We start from the raw sequence: 21,264 nt of genomic DNA, 5'->3' as shown, positions 1-21,264 counted from the left end.
GGTACACATCACAAATTTATTACATTTCCTTGAGGAAATAATGGAAGGAAAGTCAACTGTGTACGATTTTTGAAACGTACACGAGTATTTCACCTTTCTCGCAGACGTAACAAAAGATGATAATTTCTAAAACTATTTCCCTAAGCCACGTGTACTCACACAACTCAGGACAAAATGAACGAAATAACTAAAAAGAACGTCCAAATAACAACTTGCTTTGTCCTCATTGGCTAATATATGCCAGCTGACACGCAGTGGAGCTCGAAGCCTATTGGAGAACTGGAGAATGACGTTTCTGGATATGTATAATGCTCTCACTCACAAAGCAGAAGCTATCTGATTCGCAAGGTTTTGTTTTAGATATAATGTAGAGAAAATTCAATTGCTTTCAGACGTCCAAAAGCACTTTTTTTATTCATATAACAAAGTATTAAGCCAAGTTGCATAAAAATCGTGAGAAATATTAAGAATAAGAAAAAGTCGGGAGAAATATATTGTAAATCGGGTTGGCGGGAGAGTGGTTGAAAATCGGGAGTCTCCCGCCTAAATCGGGAGAGTTGGCAACTCTGATAATGTATGCTTTACGCATGTGCGCATTGAAAGAAATGTTAAATAAAGCAAACAAATAAATATTACGATTTTTTTTGTAAATTTTGATACCCTTTAGATCACAATTGCTCTTTATTTCCTAAATTACGGTTTCATATTTTTAATTTTATAATTTCTGCATGCCATCTTACCAGATTTAAACTGATGATCTATAATCTGGAAAAACCGATAATCCGGAAACACCGAAGTCCCGACGAGTCCGGATTAAAGACTTTTGGCTGTATAATAATGCATTTAAGCTTATTTACAGTTTAACTGAAGATTACTAGTTTTATAACTTTCCTCTTGAATAAAACATTTTTAAATAAGACAGAAAGCATTTAAAATTTATTACTCATTTACTACAAACTGATAAAAGATAAAGGTAAAAAATCATGAAGAGCCAAAATGTGATACAATCTGGAATTTCAGGTGTAGGAAAAAGGCATGAAAGCTATAGAAAATTTTTAACAAGATGGGTAAAAAATTAAAAATTCATTACTCAGCACACATTATTTACAAATTAATTAAACATTGGGTAATTTCTCACGGAAAAGCCCTTCAGGACTATCTGCCAACAATTGGATACTTGATAAAGGGCTTTTAGGGTAACTAGTTCATGTTTATTATATCATAAAAATATTGATGTGGCTAATTGGTTCTACCACAGAGAATCAAATCAATACTAGAATACTTAAGGCAAAGCCATGAAGTATAAAGAAGAAAGTAAAGCCTTTACAGTAAGCCCCCAAAACAAAGGCCATATTTCGTAACTTTGTATACATACGGCATTGGCATTATTTACTATACTGGTTTTCTTTGTCTCATATACGAAATAATACATTCAATTACTTTAATTTCAAATGTGTTTCATTAACAGTAAAAGAATCAAGCAAAATTGCCTCTAACTTAGATGCTACCCATTGTTCTGTTTTATATCTCTAAAATAAAAGCCTAGAAATTAAGAATCTAAGCAGATCTAAAATTTACAAAGTAAATAATTTAATCATACAGCACTACAATTATAAAAAAATAATATAAAATAGTGAAAACATTCGATGCTCTATAAATAAAGAACCTTTTGTTACTTAGAAAAAAAAACGATAAATTCATCAAATATTAGAGATAAAATTTTTACCATCATTTCACATTTCAGTTATTAACTTCAAAACTCAGAAAATCCAACAAGATAAACATGCGCTTTTGATTTGCATGCAAATATCAAATTTTTCCATGATTTTTAATGTAAGAAAAAATTTTCCAATCCCCCCCTAATTTCCATTACAATTACTAGATTGTTTTTCACATTTATATAATTTTAATACTTATACAGTCAAAAGTTGTTAATTCGGACACCCATAATCCGGAATGATCTATAATGCGGACCTCAAAGCTACAAACTTTCTGCGCATGCGTCTAATTGACGCATGTGCGTAAGACATTTACGGCTGCGAATACGTGTGTGCGCATGTGCATAATACGTTTATGCATGCACGTTTAATGTATAACGGACGGTATAAGCTAAGCTAAAATTATCTAATTCAGTTAATGTTGCAGATTGCATTGTTCCTTTAATCTTCGAATGGATCCGGCTTATTATTTTTTGCAGACTGTTAGAGCAACTTTATAAAAGTAAGCTTGAACTTTCGATTATGTCAAATAGAATTTCTGATATATATTTACTAATATGTAAAGGATCTACAAAGCGAAAGTATGTTTCGAAGTCCATTAAACAAAAAGTGGAATTGCTGCAAAAAATGGATAAAGGCATATCCTTCGTTTCTCTACCCATTCCGAAATCTGTTTATCAATTTCACACTGCTCTGCAGCCAGGGGAGGGTGGAGCGCCGCGGCGCGCAATGTATTGGAAGTTGATCTGTCAGCACTATCCTTATCTTCAGGGCAGATGTTTTTATTTTATTTGGCATATAATTCCTTACTAAATGTAGTATTTCATCTCGATGTACACCGTTTTTGATATGATTTAAATCAAATTCCTCGTCATTATAATTCACTTCCGATAGTGAAGAAAGTGACACAGAGGTTATTGAAAACGAAAAAATTTCGATTGACAAATTAGTCGGTATTCTCGACACAGCAATTATAGGACTTGAACAGCGGAACTTTGTAACTGAGGAAGAAATTATGTCTGTATATAGAATTAAAGAGAAAGTATTATCACATGAAACAAAGCAACTTAAACAACTTACATTGAAAAGAAATGTTTAATAAGGTAAACAAATAAATATTAAGCTTTTTTTTGTAAATTTTGATACCCTTTAGATTATAACTGCTCTTTATTTCATGAATTACGGTTTCATATTTTTAATTTTATAATTTCTGCATGACATCTTACCAGATTTAAACTGATGATCTATAATCCGGAAAATCGATAATCCGGAATCGCCGAAGTCCCGCCGAGTCCGGATTAACGACTTTAGACTGTACTGATAAATGGATATCAGAAGTTACTCAAATATTCCCCCGCTTAGCTTTTCGAGCATGTGGGTCAGAAATTTTTTATTTAAGATAGCCACGTAACAAGTATGGCCAGATAGGGAAGAACAGTGTGTAAGGAGGGGGGGAGGAATCACATTAATGATTGTAACCAACTTATTTTCAATGAAGAACACCACAATGTTAGCACTTTTACATTTAATGCATTTTTTAAAGCACTGTGCTCTCCTTTTAACTCGTCACCACAAAAATGTTATATCATATAACTTCCTACTTTAACCTTTCATGCTGAAAGAATACTTTAAAAAAAAGGATGTGTTTAAAAAATTTATGTTTAAAAAAAAATGATGTGTTTAAAAAAAAGGATGTGGGTAAATACAGTAATATTTCATTAGAATTTATATAAAACATTTATTGTTAAGTATTCCAATTCCAGAATTCAAACTAGAACTTGAATCACAGAACTTTAATTTGAATATGCATAACTTTTAATTTGTTTAGCTGAAGTCTGTATAAACTAATTTGCTCGTCTGTACTTATAAGATTATTTATATAATGTTCAAATTAAGTCTTCTCACACTGGGTTGAAAAAAGGATTACAGTTTACAAATCAAATGGCAACTCTGAACATCTTTAAAGCATGCAAGATTTTTTTTAAAATCTTATTTGCTTGTTTTTAGCAGCATTTCTATGCTCAAAGAAGAGGACAAACCAGTAAATGAATTTCATTTATGTAAGTGTCAAATAATTTCTCATTAAGGAAAGCTTTCTACACTTCCAAAGCATATATAAACAGTCATCTTCTTACGCTATATAAAGTCACTCACTGTTTTATCACAGTTCCCGCAAACAATACCATAGCAAAAAAAAAAAAAAAAAATTAAATTAAATTTAAAATTATATTACAGTACAACTGTGCGGTGTTAAAACAGAAAATAATGCTGTCTAGCTAAATGGAGATCTTGATATCATGTAACAGGACTAATATTATTCTTACAATTTTAGTGGCTTATGAATAATTTCAGCAATGCATAATACATTGCTTATTAATTACATTTATTTTATTACTAGTCAGTAAGTGAGACATGCTTTAAAATGTTAAGGTAATTCTTCAGATATAAAACTTTTGTAAAGTTATTAGAATAAATCCTAAAAGATTTTTCACGAAAGTGATAATATAAATTCTAAATTAAGGAAGTTTTAAGAAATTTCACAATTTACTATTGCGAACACCTTGTGAATTTTGACTCCTCTTTTATTCCCCCCCCCTTAAAGTAAATTACTACTGTAATCTTTGTATTTGTCTGTTAAAGCCTTAACACTTGGCTTTTTTTTTTTTTTTAATTATTATTATTATTCTAGCACATTTCCTTAGCACAGAGTATTGCCATTTTGGTCTGGCTTCTTTTCTGGTGATAATTGTTCTCGAAACATCACTTATGCAACTAAGTTTCTTCCTTCTCAGATTTTTTTTTTTTTTTTTTTAGCCATACTCTAATGGATTTCATGATTTGTGTTTTGCAAAAAGATGAACAATGCTTATCTTTTTTCTTCAAGAAAGATATCCTTTACAAAAAAAGACTGGATCCGAATAATCACATCACAAAATTAAAATGCAACTCTAAGCCAAAGTGGCTGTGCAGAATTCGTCCATGCCATAAAGAAAAAGTGCTGAACATAAATATGATCTGTCAGATTACATATTCCTTCTGTTCCTACCATAAGATTCCCTCACTTACGATGTCAATAGTTAACACATATTAAATTTTGAAAACCAAAGCTTCCTTTAAATGAATCAAAATAAAAACTGACTAGAAAAAATACATCAGAGATATGTGGCAATTCCTTATTAACTCATCCTAATGCTAAAATTGATGGATGCTACAAAGTAAAAGAACTTTATTATGGTTAATACAGAAAAAGAAAATACACTCATGAAAAGAAAAATATTTTGTTTATCTGCACTCCCAGTTTTAATAAACAGTTAAAGTGCCATATTTTTATAATCAATTCACACATGGGCATCCAACACACATATATGAATAAATGTTTATTTAAAGGCTTTATATTTAATTGTCATTTCATTCAATGCTAATCACTGGATGTTAAAATAATACTGGCAATACATATTTTTCATAAAAGTTCTGCTTTTTAAGAAATAAGAATTTTATTACCATCTATGAGTAGAACAGAAACAATAAGCTATTAAGATAGCCAAATAAACGTCTTTGCACTAATTCACAAAATCACGAATGAGTCTGGGACTTATCATGAGTGTGCGGATAATCAAAAAGTATCAAAGAAAAAAAATAATAATATTCACCATGTTCTTCCACCACAGTGGGTTTGGGAAGATTTTGAAGTGAAATTAGAGAATGTTTCCTCGTTCCTATTCCCAGTTGCTCGGTTTCGTCTAGTTTCGAGTAAATGTTTTATTACGAAATATTACAAATTTCCTACATGTCTCTATATTCCTTCATACACAAGTGGAAGTTGAAACACAGAAGAAAACAAATATTTGTCCGGGTTATTTCCTTGAAAAAGATAAGGACATTCTTAAAAATTTATTAAGTAAGAATAATTTTAGAACTTATTTATATCGTACAACTTAGGTTTATACTTGTGACAGCGACTGCTCAGAAAATTATCAGACTCATACCAAGAAGCCTTTTGCCAAACAAACAAACAAAAAACTGGTTTTACTATCATGCTACATAAATTTAAGTCCTTAGTCAAAAACCTGCCTAAACTTAATTATATTCTCACTGAAATGTTGTACTAACAGTAATGCTAAGCAGAAATTTTTCTTTCAGTCACTGTAACAGAATACCCAATCTGACAGTCTACCAAGCTATGCGCAACGTAATTTTGTTGTTTAGGTTTTCAGTGTAACACATGCTTCCTATCTGAGTTTTAGCAAGTACACATACTTTTACAAACAGATGCAAAGTTTGTTTTATTATCGCCATTTAAAATTTACCATACAGCATGCAGAACTGAAAGAGTTTAAAAACAGACATTTTTCAACACAAAGAAAGCAGTACCAAATTTCATTATAAAAAGGTTATAAACAGTGCTTCCCTCATACACAATGTTATTCATAAGATATTCATAAGATAGTTTCATTCATTTTTTGCAAAAGGTGACCACCATTTTGACACTGACACTCCCACTATCTCTGATAGAAGTCTCCCATAGTGCATTCCAACACCTAAATAGGTATTTTCTGATTTCAGTAAGGCTTCTATATTTCATTTCTGCAATGGTTTGTGAATGCCTTGGATATATTTTATGCTTAAGATATAAGTAATTATAGTAGTATAATATTAGTATTATATAAATAACATAAGGTCGTACATTAATAGGTCTACATTAAGGTAATTGTAAAATTATTACAATAAGTTAAAGAAATATCAAAAATGCTAAAATTTTTGGCGACCCCCTGCTGCAAGTCCCACGACCTTGAAGTGGGTTGTGACCCACAGTTTAAGAAACCCTGGTTTAAGGTAAAAATATTCCACATATATATATCAATTTCCAATAATTTTGTACTTTGTATCATTTTATTAATTAACAAATTATTTTGCTAATTTTTAATTAATAAAATTAGCATTTTATTAATTAACAAATTAATTTCAAATTTTAATTAATAAACTAATAAAATTACATTTTATTAATTTATTAATTAAAATTTGAAAATTAATTTGTTTCAAATTGACTTCAAGAACGGATTTCATTTAATATGATGCAACTGTACGTTTCCATCTCTCAAAATACTTTTTTTGCCCATTTCTCTAAATAAGTAACAGCAGTCTGATAAAATGAAACAATAGCTTTTCGAAATTCAATAACTGCATATTGTGACATGTCTCTATTCTCTTCACGTGTTTTTAGAGTTTCTTTAATATTTATTGGAATAAAGTTATTCTCTAGCTTACTCAATACTGAAGCTTTCAGGGCACATATTGTGCCTTAATTACAAACGTACTTTGATTTTCAATTGTTGTAATAACTTTATGAAATAAATATTGAAGCCTGTGTGTTAATAAAATGTAGCCAATCTTCTGTCACGAGATTTTCAAAGAATTTCAAAATAAGCATGGAACACTTTTCTTTAGATTGAAAATAAGCCTTCAGTGATACAAACATTTGGAGTACCCTTTTGATGGCAGGAAGGAATATTAACCATCTTTTTTGTGAATACTCTAGTATCACTGAAAAATCAGTTGCTACAAAGTTGGGGAAATTTTTTTCAATGTCTCTACTCTACAAGATTTAAAGTATACCTTAGAAATAATCATTTCTATATCAACTGGTAAAACACAACTGATGCTCTTATAGTGTTACGGATAATATGTGGTGCAGATTTGACACAGTTAAACCATGGTTGAGGTTTCATTTAAGTTTAATAAAATTTATTTTCTGCATGTATGTCAGCTCCTCCCAAGTTAGAATTTGTGTTATCGGAACAAAGACCATAGCTTTTTCTTTTAAATTATTTTCTTCATGACAGATAGTTAGAGCTGCTGACAATATCAAATGTTTCACCAGGTAAGGATTTAAATTCTAAAAATTTTACTCTAACTCTTTAACTCCTATCTAGATATTTAAGAAGTATTAAAAAGTTTTATTTCATTGTGACTGGATGGATTAATTAAGATTGAAACAAACTAACATTTTCCGAAATCATTGTGCAAAGCTCTTAAATTTAAGAAATGAAAACATTTAGTAACTGCTTCGGCCCTCGTTAATTTAGACCTTGCAAATTTAGGCTCAAATGCCACTTGAAGCAGCTTGGACAGAAAATCCATAAACCTAAAGCTATGGCTGTGGCAAATAGTATGATATGCAAGAGTAAAACCTTCTGCAGCTAATTCTTCCGCCTTATCATTCATTTTCTACTATTTGAAGGAATTCTTTAACAACTTGCGCTATGACTAAACTTCACGGTTGCGGTGCTGTGTGCTACAATATAACAAGCAGTAAAGTGTCAAGCGGTAACGTCGCTCCGCGTCTGCGAGTGCAATCCAGATCTGTAACTCGAGAAATAAACAATCTCGTGATGTGTGCACCACATTATTTTTATTTCTGCGATAAATGCCTATCGACGTGGTGTTCACATAGCTCTCGGTTTGAGACAAAAGCATTTCGACGTGCGTGGCACGTCTTTTTAGAGCAAGTGGTTAATGACAAGCTAGATGCAGCAGCAGAGTTTGACATTTTATATTTATTATTATTTATATGAAGTTTAATAACTGTAGATCCACCATGGCTTGTTGAAAATTTTGTAGAACATGTATTGCCCCATACATTGGAATCACTTATAGTTTTTTCAATAAACGGTTATTCCTCCTGTAAGTCTTCATTAATTGTGTGCTTTTCTTTTTAATCCCTTACTAAAAAAAATCAAAGGTAAAAATAAATAATTAATTAAACTGCAGTAAAACATACCTTTAGCACTTATGTAATGCACCGCTGATAAATAAAAAAACATATGTTATCGCCAAATGGGAAATGTCATTACATGCCATCATTTCAGCTTATTTTATTTCCTAAACCTTTTTAACCCTTATGCATAAATCAAATTGAGGATGGAACAAAAATTTTACGATCTAAATGTGACAAAAGAAAGATGATTTTAGATGGATATATTTACGATGAAATTTCAGCTAATGATAAAAAAATTATTTTTAGATGTGTAATAATGTGTAAGGGGTTGATACATACTAACATATATAATGCACCATTGATAATTGAAAAATATGTGTATATATTATAAATTCAAATCACAATCAAGTTAACATAGCAATTAAAAATTGCAGCGCTGTAGGTAGGTGAAAGTCTGAACCTCAACTGTGAGCAAAAATATATGTTGGGAGGCTAGGGAGAGAAATACAAGAATGAAAAATAAAACTTCCCCACTACAATTTTTCTACAGCAAACTCTAAATGGGGAATCTCCTCTTAGTGGAGCAGGTATGACATGGTCTCTTAACTTAAGCTTGCATTCTCAGTTTGCAAATTATACTACTTAAATAAATATAGGCATTTAAATGTTTATGTTATCATATTACTGTTTTTCAGACAACTGCTATAAATTCGGGACCAAAAAACAAGTTACAAAAAATCGGGGGGGGGGCCAAAAATTTGAGACGAATCGTTGTGTGTGTATTTAATTATAGCAAAGCACACTAGGGCTATCTGTCTAAGGGGAGGGATGCCTTTGGGAAGGACTTTCTACGGGAAACTGGCTCGTATACACGTTACACATGGGGAAAACCACGAAAACACCCATGCAGCCAGCCTGTTCACGGGATTCAAACCTCGGACTGAACTACCAGTGTTCAGCGACTTTACCGCTCGGCCGCTGGTAGGCCGGACATATCGTTGCCTTAATACTGAGGAAGAACACTTAAAAGTTTTTTTCCCAAGTATTTACTAGTATATTATTTTTATGAGTCCAGATCTTAAGAACATTTAAGACTTTTTGTAAGATACTTTAAGGGCCTACAAAGACAGATACTGTAGACTTATCACCATTCATTAGTGAGTAACAGGATAATAATGTCAGGGACGAATTTAGAAATAGTGTCAACTAAATCCTTTATCATAATAATAAAAAGAATAGGACCCAGTACCACACCTTGAGATTAAGCCTTTTTTTGTTTTTCGATAACCCGACACATAATGACCATATCTAACATTTATAAATTGCTGGTCAGGAAAACTTTTAGTCCATTTATATAAGTTGCCAGAAATGTCACAGGAAATCAGCCTTTTAAGAAATCCAGTTCTTCAGATTTTATTAAAAGCATTTTTTAAATCTACGAATATTGCAAGGGTAACTTTCTTTCTCTGAAGGCCATCCTTTATCTCTTGAGATGACAGACTACTTGTTCAGCTGTACATTTCAGTCTTCGAAAATAATCCCGCCTTTCAGAAATCATACCAGCATTGTCCAACACAAATAACAATCCGTTAGTAACCAAGCTGTCACTCAATTTATATATTATGTTTGTAAGAGAGATTGCGCGATACCTGTCCAAATTCTCTACAGATTTATTCATATCATCTTGTTAACTGTTTTGCTATTACCATTAGTTTTTGTTACTCATGTTACTACTTCATTGCAAATCTAAGTGAGGTAATTAAAAATTTATTCATTAAAGTCTCTCTTCATGTATGCTTTTGTCTGAAACAATTTAGTATATGATATAAATACAAAATAAAATTAATACGAAAGAAAAATGGAGAAGGGACCTTTTTTAATACACAGTATCATGAAATAAACAGCACAATCCGTAAAATTTGTAAGAAAAAAATTCATTCTCAATGTATAATGGTGCGATGGCAAACAAAATTTAAGATGTTAGCTATCCCTCTGTGAGTAACACATTTTACCTATAAGTAACATTGCAGTAGTACACCTTTACATCATCAACATTCAGTTTGCCTAATCTAGTATTTTGCTGCAAAAACGAAATATTACATTCCTGTTCAAAAAATAAGCAAAAAAGGCAAAAAAACAGAATAAAACCATAACTATTTAATGGATATCAACGAAATTGATCCAAGAGGTTAGTGTGGTCTTACTAGACCACATAGCAAACAATAAAGCAAAGACATACAAAAACACATGTATTATGACCATGATGTCACAAAAGACCTAATGGATCAGAAGAATGTGCAATTGAAACATCATGCTAATAGTGGGTATGATATCCTCTTGCTGAAACGCATGCTTGATAATGGCAAGGCAAGCTGGTAATAGTGTTGTTAATCGCTTATTGTGGCAGTAGCCCATTCCTGCAAGTAATGCATGTCGGAGCTTGTAGTGGGTGAATGGCAGCCCAACACAACCTGCTATCTGTCGTTCCAACATGTCCCACACATGCTCTATGGGATTTAGGTGAGGTGTTCTAGCAGGCCATGGCAGAGGTGGAACAGTTTTGCTCTCCAGATAAATCTGCACAACTTGAGCGCTATGCAGGCAGAGATTATCATTCATAAACATATGTCAGTACCCTCTGAAGCGATAAAAGGATGCACAAGGGGGTGTAGAATTTCACTGAATATCAAAGGGCTGCAACGGAAACACCACCTCAGTGCGGCCATTTGCTGCTATCTCAGCTCATAAAAATAAGCTTTCTCCTTTGTAATGGTCTCTTTCGATGATGTTTGGTGCCCAATAGCATGTACCTGGCTCTTGCCATACCACTGCCCTTCGAGAACAGTTCTGGATGTTAAATCGAGACTCATCCGTCAAGATTATATGGACTTACTGCTCTGGTGCCCAACTGCGATATTCACCAACTCAATCCAAAAGCTCTCTAGCATGCGATGGAGATAAAGGAATGCAAACCTCAGGTCGTCAGGCATACAGTCCCCCTTCATATAGCCAACATGATACAGTTTTGTAGGATATGGACAGTCAAGCAGCAGCAGAAAGATGTGGCAGCAGCTGTCATGCTGTTAGTGATCTATGGCATCTTGCACATAGCAACAGGTCATGATCATCTACCTTTGGAGTAATCCTCCAATGTCCAAAACCACATCTTCTACAGGGGGTTTTGATCCATTTGATAATGATTCCACAGCCTATTGATGACATTATGATGTACATTGAGCTCTCTTGCAACAGCCCATTGTCTTGCATGAGCTTGCAACATCCTAACAGCCCTGCAACACATTTCATCAGGCAAATGGTATCTTCAGCTCATCTTTTCCGCTTTGGGTACCTCGGATTACATGAAACTTTCACTGCTTGCAAAGTGTCGCAAAGGTCCTGCATACCTCTTTTTAAGGCGTTGCGGTGCGACTGTGAGATTGCATTTTATGCTTATTTTGGTTGCCTATTTGCATTTGGCAATGCAACCTCTACTACTGTATGTTTTAATTCCTTTTTTACATTCTTATGTTTTCTTTAAGCATTCGTTGCTTATTTTTTTAGCATGTTGTATTTAACATGTTGATGGTGGCCTGACCCACCGGTGGGTCATGCTTGATTGTTCCGTGGGTCGGCATGACTCACCTATAGGTCACTCTTGTATATCAAAAAATACGTAGCACAAAATTATATTTTGTTTTAATTATTCAACAGTATAGATAAACATTTCAGAATTATAATTAAAGGCTAAACAAAGTGCCGGCTTGCCCTTACAATTATTGCAATATGTTGTTCCTTTCTTTGCTCTATTCGTGGCATACTGAGTACCTTTTAGGCTTGTTAAGTGTTTATAACATCTTTTGCATCACTTTCTCGTCTTCCTCACAGATCCTTTGTATGATCTTTTTTCTTTTACGCTTTTATTACTTCACTAGGGGGATTCACAACATCCATCAACAGATGATCAACAATTTTTTCTGTAAATTTGAAAATTTTGATATGCTTAGTTCCCCCCCCCCTTTTTTTTTTTAACATACCACGCATTCACAAAAGAAGTTCTGCATATCAAATGTATAACCATTTTTCTGTACCACTTCACTATTCTAAACAATTATAATATGAAGTAACATAAACAATTATAATATGAAGTTATTTCAGCAGATAGATCAACTCACCCCATAAAACGGACTGCTAATTCAAGCACTGCCACACGAAAAGAACCATGAATATCCGTGCCGCTGTCAATGTGTTAAAGCAATGTTTTTTCATTTTTCATGTAGTTCTGCCACCTATAGTAGTGCAGCAGAAACCATATGCTTTCAATCTAAATTAATGTGATAAAAGGCTTTGATCAGAAGACAAAGCTGTTCAGGAAGTCTAGTAGAGGAATCACTTCTTCAAAGCCATCACATAAAGTGGAAAAACGTGTAGATCAAATGGTTGAAATTCAAGATCTGTATATGAAAGTTTGTGAAAGCTTAAACAAACTGAATCAAAAGTTTGAAACACTAGTTGGGCAAGTGAAAGTCTTAAGTATAAATACAGAAGAAAAGGTAAAAGAAGTAATTCATTTAATTTTTGAAAAAGCAACCGATGAATCAATGAATCAAACTTCAGTGTTCCCTATGCTAATATGCACTAATCAAAGTGCCTTTAGTTTAAGAACAGGTAAATTTCTGGAAGTTCTTACTTACCAAGAGCCAGAAAGAGTTTGAGCATGCTAAAACTGATGGGCTTAAAAGGAAAGACAGCATTAAAACCATTGAAACTGCAGATCTCGAAAAGAAGAAAGAGCTTTAATGACAGTTTGATGAAGAAGAAACAAAAATGAGATACAGGCAACTAAGCAATATAAGGTTCATTGGAGAATTCTTCGTATTAAACATGCTTGTTGAGCCCGTAATGTACGAGTGTATTAAGAAGCTCCTAAGTCAACAAAATGAAGAGTCACTTGAATGTCTTTCTTGCCTTTTGAAACATAGGCAAAGAATGAAGGAAATTACAAAGAGCTCAGTATGATCCTGTATGACTGGGAGTCGGTGAAAAATTCTAAACCTCTGACCTACACACAACATGATCCAAATGAGGTAGTACCAGTGACTCTAGAAAAGTTTATTCATGGAGGCAGCAACAGCCAAACTCCAGATCTTGACAGTGTAGAACAATCTTCCTTGATAAAATGCATAAAGTATGTGCAGAAGTTACATGAAAATCTTAGGCAAAGATTTCGAGATGAGTATCTTCTCTTTTAATCCACAAGGGAGTAAGAAGAAATAATGTTTTAAACATTGATGGTGTTCTAAAAGTAATTACAATAATCATGTTAATCCTTTCCATTAATCCCACTCAATAAATTGACAGATTTGAATTTGAAATTTCTTTCTGTAAGGCTACTGAAGGGCAGTAAAATACAAAAGCACCAAAAGAACTCTAACAATTAATGGCATATACATGTTTGACCAGTCATTCTGCTGGCATATTAGGAAAAATGACAATTAGTTTGCATGTTTGACCAGTCATTCTGATGGCATATTAGGAAAAATGGCAGTTAGTTTCTGTCTTGGAATGCAACATGAATGATGTTGATGGTGAACATCACAAAAACTCAGTAATTTGAATTTTATTAGTATGAGTAGTGAACATAACAAGTTAAGCATTTGCAATGTCATATATCAATAAAATATTTTACTCACTCAGAAGCACTTCTTATTTAAATTTTGTCCATTATCACACAATACAGAGCAATATAAGCACTAAGATGTTTTTTCTTACTACTCACTTTTAGAGATATTTCTTTTAACACCTGTGGTGTCCATTTCAGGACACAATGTGGTTTAATCATGAATGATTCAAAAAATACAATTTCAAATGAGTATAATCTCCCACTCTGCTTAAGTACTCATCAGCAATCACCAAAAATTAAAGGTTATGGTAAAAGTTTAATTTGATCTGTCACTGCACTCACTATTGAGGATGATGTGGACACATGAACACAAACCAGAACATAAATTTGATACCATTATGCGTACCCATGTAAACTCACATCAACTACCTGCTCATTTGAGTTAATCACTTTCCAAAGAAAAGAGGCAGTTAACTTTAAGTTACTTATGATCCACATTATATCACTAGACTTAGCCTCAGGTGACTTCCCTACTAATATTATAAATGCGAATGTGAGTTTGTTTGAGTTGTTACGCTTTCACATCTTAATTACTTAACCGATCATCACGAAATTTTCAAGAAATACTTTTGATATATTAGAAAAGGTTGTAGGCTATAAAATGTCTTTGTACGACTTTAATTAGCTGAAATATTAATTAAAAACTACTTTTCTCCTACTTTTTCCACTTGCTTTCTTGGGTTATTCCCTATTAAAGGGATTTGGCTATGCACCAATTAATTTTTTCACAAATATCTATGGAACAGCAGTTGGTTTAATTTCGAGACACCTATCCACTGATTTCAAAAATTCATCAGAATCCATCGATACCATTCTCACCTTCGTACGACTTTAATCAGCTGTCATATTAATTAAAAACTCTGAAAATGCTAATTTGAATGAGACTCAATACCGACATTATGGATTTTTTCTTAGGTCTTTCCGTGTGGGTTCAATAAATTGGTGATAAAAATTATAACTTTTGATCTAATTATCCAAATGTCTCGAAATTTAGAAACTTGTGTCACACTCTGAATGATAGGAACAATGGTGGCGGAACTATTTTTGGTCGCTTAATTATTTCCAGCTTAATCGCAGATGAAACAATACTCTGCTTCCTATTGTTAACTCTTTGTTGACAAGCTGCGATTCGAAAGCGACGGAGGGGGTGTAGCTCGTATCTGGTCGACCGTTGGGTTGGCAAAAAGGTCGAAGTTCATGGATTTACACCTGGAAAATCATTTAAAAATTAATGACTTGACTTCTAATTAACTTACCGACTTGAAACTATTATCAACATTTCGACTTTTGTGTTATATTTAATGTTTTGTTTCATATTTTTTTAAAGATCTATTTATTTGTGTTATATATTTCTGCAATTGTTGCTTGAAAAATAGCATTTACATTTTATATTTTTTACATTTTACTGTGTGCGATAATAACTATCGTTTTATCATTTTAAGGTGCTCGAATCAGGGTTCATAGCCACATTTAAGTTAAAAAAATAAGCACCTATAAGCACTTTTCAAGCACATTTTAAGAAAAAAAATAAGCACCTGTCTAATTACATCATACACAACTGCATAACCTTAAAAATTAGACTTGTAATTTAAAATATGAGAAATGAAGTACTTATTAAGAGAGAATAAGCATTACCTCAACCATGGAAAATAATTACTTTTTTTTTTTTTTTTTTTTTTTTTTTTTAATTTTAAATAACAGTTTAGTTTACAGAACTAGTTTACAATGAGAGGAAAAAAAACTATGCAGAACTTAACTATATTACAAGATTTAATGATGAAATTTCAGTTCAAAATAGAGAAAATAAATAATAATAAGGCATATTTATTGTATTCGATTGGAACCTAATAATTAATACAATTTATTTTTCCACTCATATTGATATTTAAATAATTTAAATCTAAATTCTGAACATTTTCTAAATTTTTATATGCAGTCATCCTTTAACAGTAAAAGCTTTACTAACCCGCATACTTGGAAATTGGTGAATATTCGGACAGTCGAGAGTAACTTGAAAAAGAGGAGCGGAGGGGGGTTAGAGTGTAGCTGCTCTAAATTTTTCCACTAAATAAATGCTTTTGACATTTCAATATGTGCATCATATAAAAATAAACCAACAGAACTAAAAAATATTCTGCTTAGCAAGCACAGTAAAACTCTTTTAAGTGTTCATAAACAAATCTCGGATTGAACATCAAAATTAATTATCTCTGCAAAATATCGCAAACGTTATCGTGCAATACATGTGCCGTAATTCTTCCCTAAATGATATTACGCAATCGGAATCAACAACTGCAGGTATTGGGAGAATAAAGAACTAAATAACTGGGGTGTTTTTCATTCTAATTTTCAACAGACGGCGTTAAATTTCCGGAATAGAATCATTCTTCACTTGGGTTGGTAGACCGCAGAACTTTTAGTCCTATTCAATCCAGATTGGAAAGTGACCAAAAAAAAAAAGTCTGTTGCTTGTTTTGCAGCGAACTGTAACAGTTTCAATATTCAAGATTTTGCGGAAAAAGGGGAGACCTCCCAACCTTCGTACTGTATAATGTATTGGTCAAAAAAATTAAATTATTTTGTCTATTCGATTACTTTCCCTTTATTTAAGCCATTCCGAATATTATTCCTTAGAAAGCTAATCTGTGTTAAAACACAACTATTTTTGGAAGTTTACTATACTTCAGCAGTTACTGCAACTATGTTATTATAAACATTCATTCATATACTCATAATATAAGCATAACGATCATAATAAACACAAATATGAACTGACCAAGCAGAACGAGAATGCAAATTTTTAAGATCTTGATAGAAATTCAAATATGAGTAGTATTTAGGTGGGAGGAAAAGAATGCCGAATGTACAGGAATTTTCTACTGCTTTCGCGATTCTTTGACCAATAGAACGACGGGCACCTGTCTGTACTCTTCATGCACACCAAAGGTTATGTTAATGCAGAGAAAGGGGGAAAAGCTATTTCCAGGAGTATGATTCACCATCTGACATTCCATATTAGGAAGAAAAGTTGTTTATTTAGTTTCGGCTTTGGTTCGGGGGAAAATAGCACGTTCATTAAAAAAAAAATTTTTAAAAGCACTAAAAGCAAAAAATAAGCACTAAAACAAATAAATAAATAAATAAATAAATAAGAGCTTTAAAGAAAAAGTAAGCACCTATAAGTGCCTTTATATTTTATTTTCAAATATAAGGACTTATAAGCACTTATAAGAACCGCTACGAACCCTGTCAAATGTTCTTTATTTTTAAAAATAACCCTTTGGTCAGGCATAAATACAAAATATCTGCACCCTATAGGTATTGAAGAAAGGCAGTATTTATTGAAATTTTAAGGGGAGTGTATTTTTTAAATTAATGCAGAGTTGCAACTTATTTAAGGACATCAATACAAATGAAGCCGTGGGTAAAGCTAGTTTATAACAAGCATTCCATTTTATTGAAGATCTATATACAAATAAGGTTAAGAGTAAACGTATGCATGGACAACCTTAATCACAATAAACTAAAATAAATACATTGTATTCTAGCATAGTACATAAAGCTGTGATGGAGAAATGCATTTAACAAAGCCTCAACATATGAAGTTTTTCAACTACAAACCTTATTTTTAAGTCACATAATACTTATATCTATTATTTACATATTCGTTCAGTAAATAATATGAAAGAGAACTCATACTTGAGAGATTGTTGTTCATTATACCTCATACTATATAATAAAACTTTATATACTTGAGAGATTGTTGTTCATTACACCTCATACTGTGTAATACAACTTTATTCCTTATCAGGATGCACAAACTTATTTATCACAGGAATATTCCTCAGAATTCAACTACATGTTTAAAATAGTTTTAAAATTATAATTCTATATAAATGTTAAACACAGTATAAAAAAATAATAAAAGCCTAAGGGCAAATCAAACCTTTTCAAATACAGATGAAAAAAGACTAATCAAATGTTGGCTAAATAATTTCAGATACTGCCCTCCAATATTTTTTATGATAGAATCCACAAGATAAAGGCCTGGTAACTTCAATTCTGGCGTCACCTGGAAATTTAAAAAGTTACATTGAAATATTAAACTGTTAATGTTACATTAACAAATATTGAATTAACTATTGAATGATATGTTAAATTATTGAATATTACATTGAAGTACATATTTTTCAAAATATTTAAAATAGTCTATCAATAATCAAACATTTACATGACAAAATTCAATTTTATTACAACTTTATTCTAAGTACAACACATACCATTTAATACATATCATTTCATCATGTTATGACAACACTTTAATACAACTTAAAGCCACATGAGAACCAAAAAGAAAGTATTAAAAAAGTAGGTGTTTTGAAAAATTAATGTTAAACAAACTAAGTATCAAAATTAAAAGGATAGTTTTACTTGCTAGCTGTTTAAAATTTTAAACCTCATTTGGAGGAAAAAAAAAAAGGTTTATACCCCCCCCCCAAAAAAAAAGGATTATAGAAAAGGAATGCTGATCCTTCAGAAAGCAATATAAAATGCACATATAATTTTAATAAACCGTGATCAAATGTCAGCTCTGAAACATAGTTATGATTATTTTTCCCCACAGAGAAAATAGTGATGCTTTTACAAGATTAAAAAAAAAAAAAAAAAAAAAAAAAAAAAAAAAAAGGCCAAACATCTATAAAATTGTGAAAATTAATAGCTATTACAACTTTTAAAACAACAAAAGAAAATGTAAAAAGCCAGGGATAAGTTTTCGTTAAATAACTTATAGCAGAACATATATTATAAGTAATATTGAAAGTTACAAAACATTTACAGTAAAATTAACAAACCAACAAGAAGACTTACATTTAAAATTAACTTAATAAATACATTTACACAAACGCAAGACCTAAGTACTTCCAGAATCAACACAATTTTTAATACTTATTATATATTTTCAGTTAATTCTCTGACTGGCAAAGCCATATACACTGAAGAGCCCCTACATTATGACCACCCTCCATCTATAACAATGGGCTCGCCCAGGAACAAAACCACTAAGCATGCGTGGCCGATGTTACAGAATATAAAGAGGCCATGCATTGTCTTTCCAAACATAGTGCGGTTAGCAACATAATGGGAAAAGCAGCTGATTTATCAGACTTCAATAAAGGTCAAATCATTATGGCTCGGTGACTGGGAGCATCAATATCAGAAAAGGCGCATTTAGTGGGCTGTTCACATGCAGTTATTGTGAGCACATATCAAAAGTCGTGCATGGATCTGCCAGTAGTGTATTGTTAATGACACATTGATTCCAGAGGAGAGCGAAGATTGCTGCTACGCATTGTTCGCCATAAAATAAAAGCTACAACAACCGAAATTACCACCCTACATCTACCTATGAACTGGGCACACCTTATTTTTTAACCATTCCAATATTTTTTCTTCCGTGATGTACTGTATAAAGTTAAGATATATTTCTCATATATATCAATTTCCAATAATTTATAATTTGGTATTTTATTAATTTACAAAAAGACTGCTTCAACTTGACTTCAAAAAGGGATTTCATTTAATATGATCTAATTGCATGTTTCCATCTCCTGAAATACTTTTTTGTCCATTTCTCCAAATATGTAGCAGCAGCTATTATAGTACAAAGTCCGTTATTCAGAATGACCTATAATGCAGACCTCAAAGCCACAAACTTTACACGTAAAGAATGCGCATGCACGCATTGAAAGAAATGTTTAATGAAGTAAACAAATAAATATTAAGCTTTTTTTGTAAAATTTGATACCCTTTAGATCATAATCGCTTTTTATTTCATGAATTACAGTTTCATATTTTTAATAATATAATTTCTGCATGCCATCTTACCAGATCTAAATTGATGAGCTATAATCCGGAAAAAACCCTAATCCGGAATCGCTGAAGTCCCGACGAGTCCTGATTACGGACTTTGTACTGTGTTTCATGATCTCCATTCTCTTGAAGTTCTTCTAGAGCTTTTTTAACATTTAGTGGAATAAAGTTATCCTCTGTCTATTGAAGTATTGAAGCTTTCAACAATTACTTCAAATACAGACACAGTTTGATTTTTAATTGTTATAATAACCCTTATGCCAAAATCAAAATGACAATGAAGTTAACATTTTATGATCTAAATGTGACAAAAGAAAGATGATTTTAGATGGATATATCAACACTGAATTTCAGCAAAATTACAAAAGAATTATTTTCAGATGTTGTGTAATAATGTGTAAGGTGATGGTACGTACTAACATTATGTAATGCACTGAATGTAAACAAAAAACACCCCATCTGGTGACTGAAGCTTCGAAGCAGTGTTTCACTTCTAGTACCGGTTGGCCACTCCTTCCTTTCTTACCTCCATGACTTTCGGCTATCTTTGAAAATTCTGACTCCTCCCCAGTTGCAAGATCTGCTGGAATGGCCAATAGATGGCACCAGTTATGCTGTTCCTCCTATGCTCTCTATCCAGCTACGAACTCAGCTATGGCTATCCTCCGGAATTATTATCGTACGTCTGCCTCGGTGCTCAATGTAGAAAATCTGTCAACAACATCGACTTACTGTTCACATTAATCTGGACTTGCATCTACTTTTCCCAGAACTATGTTCAATAATGTTCGAAAAATAGAAAATTCTGTTCTACTGGCATAGGTTTTTAACCAGGTGCCCATTTCACTGAAACTTCGGTTCACCAAGGAAACTGTGCATTATGTTTAATTTAGAAGTAAAATATTCTTTAAGGTTTTATTTCATTCATAACTGAATACATTTTTCACTCTTCATGTATCCAAAACGTTGATGATATGAAACTCCGAACGCTGGAAAATCTCCAAAGAGAAATCGGAGGGATCTGCAGAAGGAGGGGCACCAAGCAGGGCGGAGCAAAGCAAGACATCCTGAAAAGTCACCCTAATGTGGTACCATCTATCGATGCTAGATTTAACAGATCAGTCATGTAACTACATAATATTATGTAATCTGTTTTGAAAGTCGCGATGTGTAATATTCAATATAATATGTTATATTGTTTCATGTTTTTCTCATAAAATGTAACTTTCTCAATATCTGTTAAAAATGTATGAATTTTCATTTCACTTTTCATTAATTTT

General features: G+C 32.3%; 1 protein-coding gene across 3 annotated transcripts in view; it reads right to left on the bottom strand.

Annotated features, from left to right (window-relative positions):
* LOC118189518 (uncharacterized) overlaps positions 1–21,264 on the bottom strand; it is a 317,844-nt gene that overhangs the window by 281,835 nt on the left and 14,745 nt on the right. For all 3 annotated transcript variants that reach the window (XM_085809144.1, XM_035360141.2, XM_035360143.2), the window contains exon 2: positions 18,060–18,185. In XM_085809144.1, the coding sequence (XP_085665270.1) occupies positions 18,060–18,185 (126 nt within the window). The remainder of the gene's footprint in view (positions 1–18,059; positions 18,186–21,264) is intronic.

This window comes from Stegodyphus dumicola, chromosome X2, assembly GCF_044657685.1.
Source record: "Stegodyphus dumicola isolate Sdum_Otavi_A_Nest chromosome X2, ASM4465768v1".
In the NCBI taxonomy this organism is placed as follows: domain Eukaryota; kingdom Metazoa; phylum Arthropoda; class Arachnida; order Araneae; family Eresidae; genus Stegodyphus; species Stegodyphus dumicola.
Note: the sequence above shows the minus strand (reverse complement) of the source record. Positions and strands in the feature narration are given on the sequence as shown.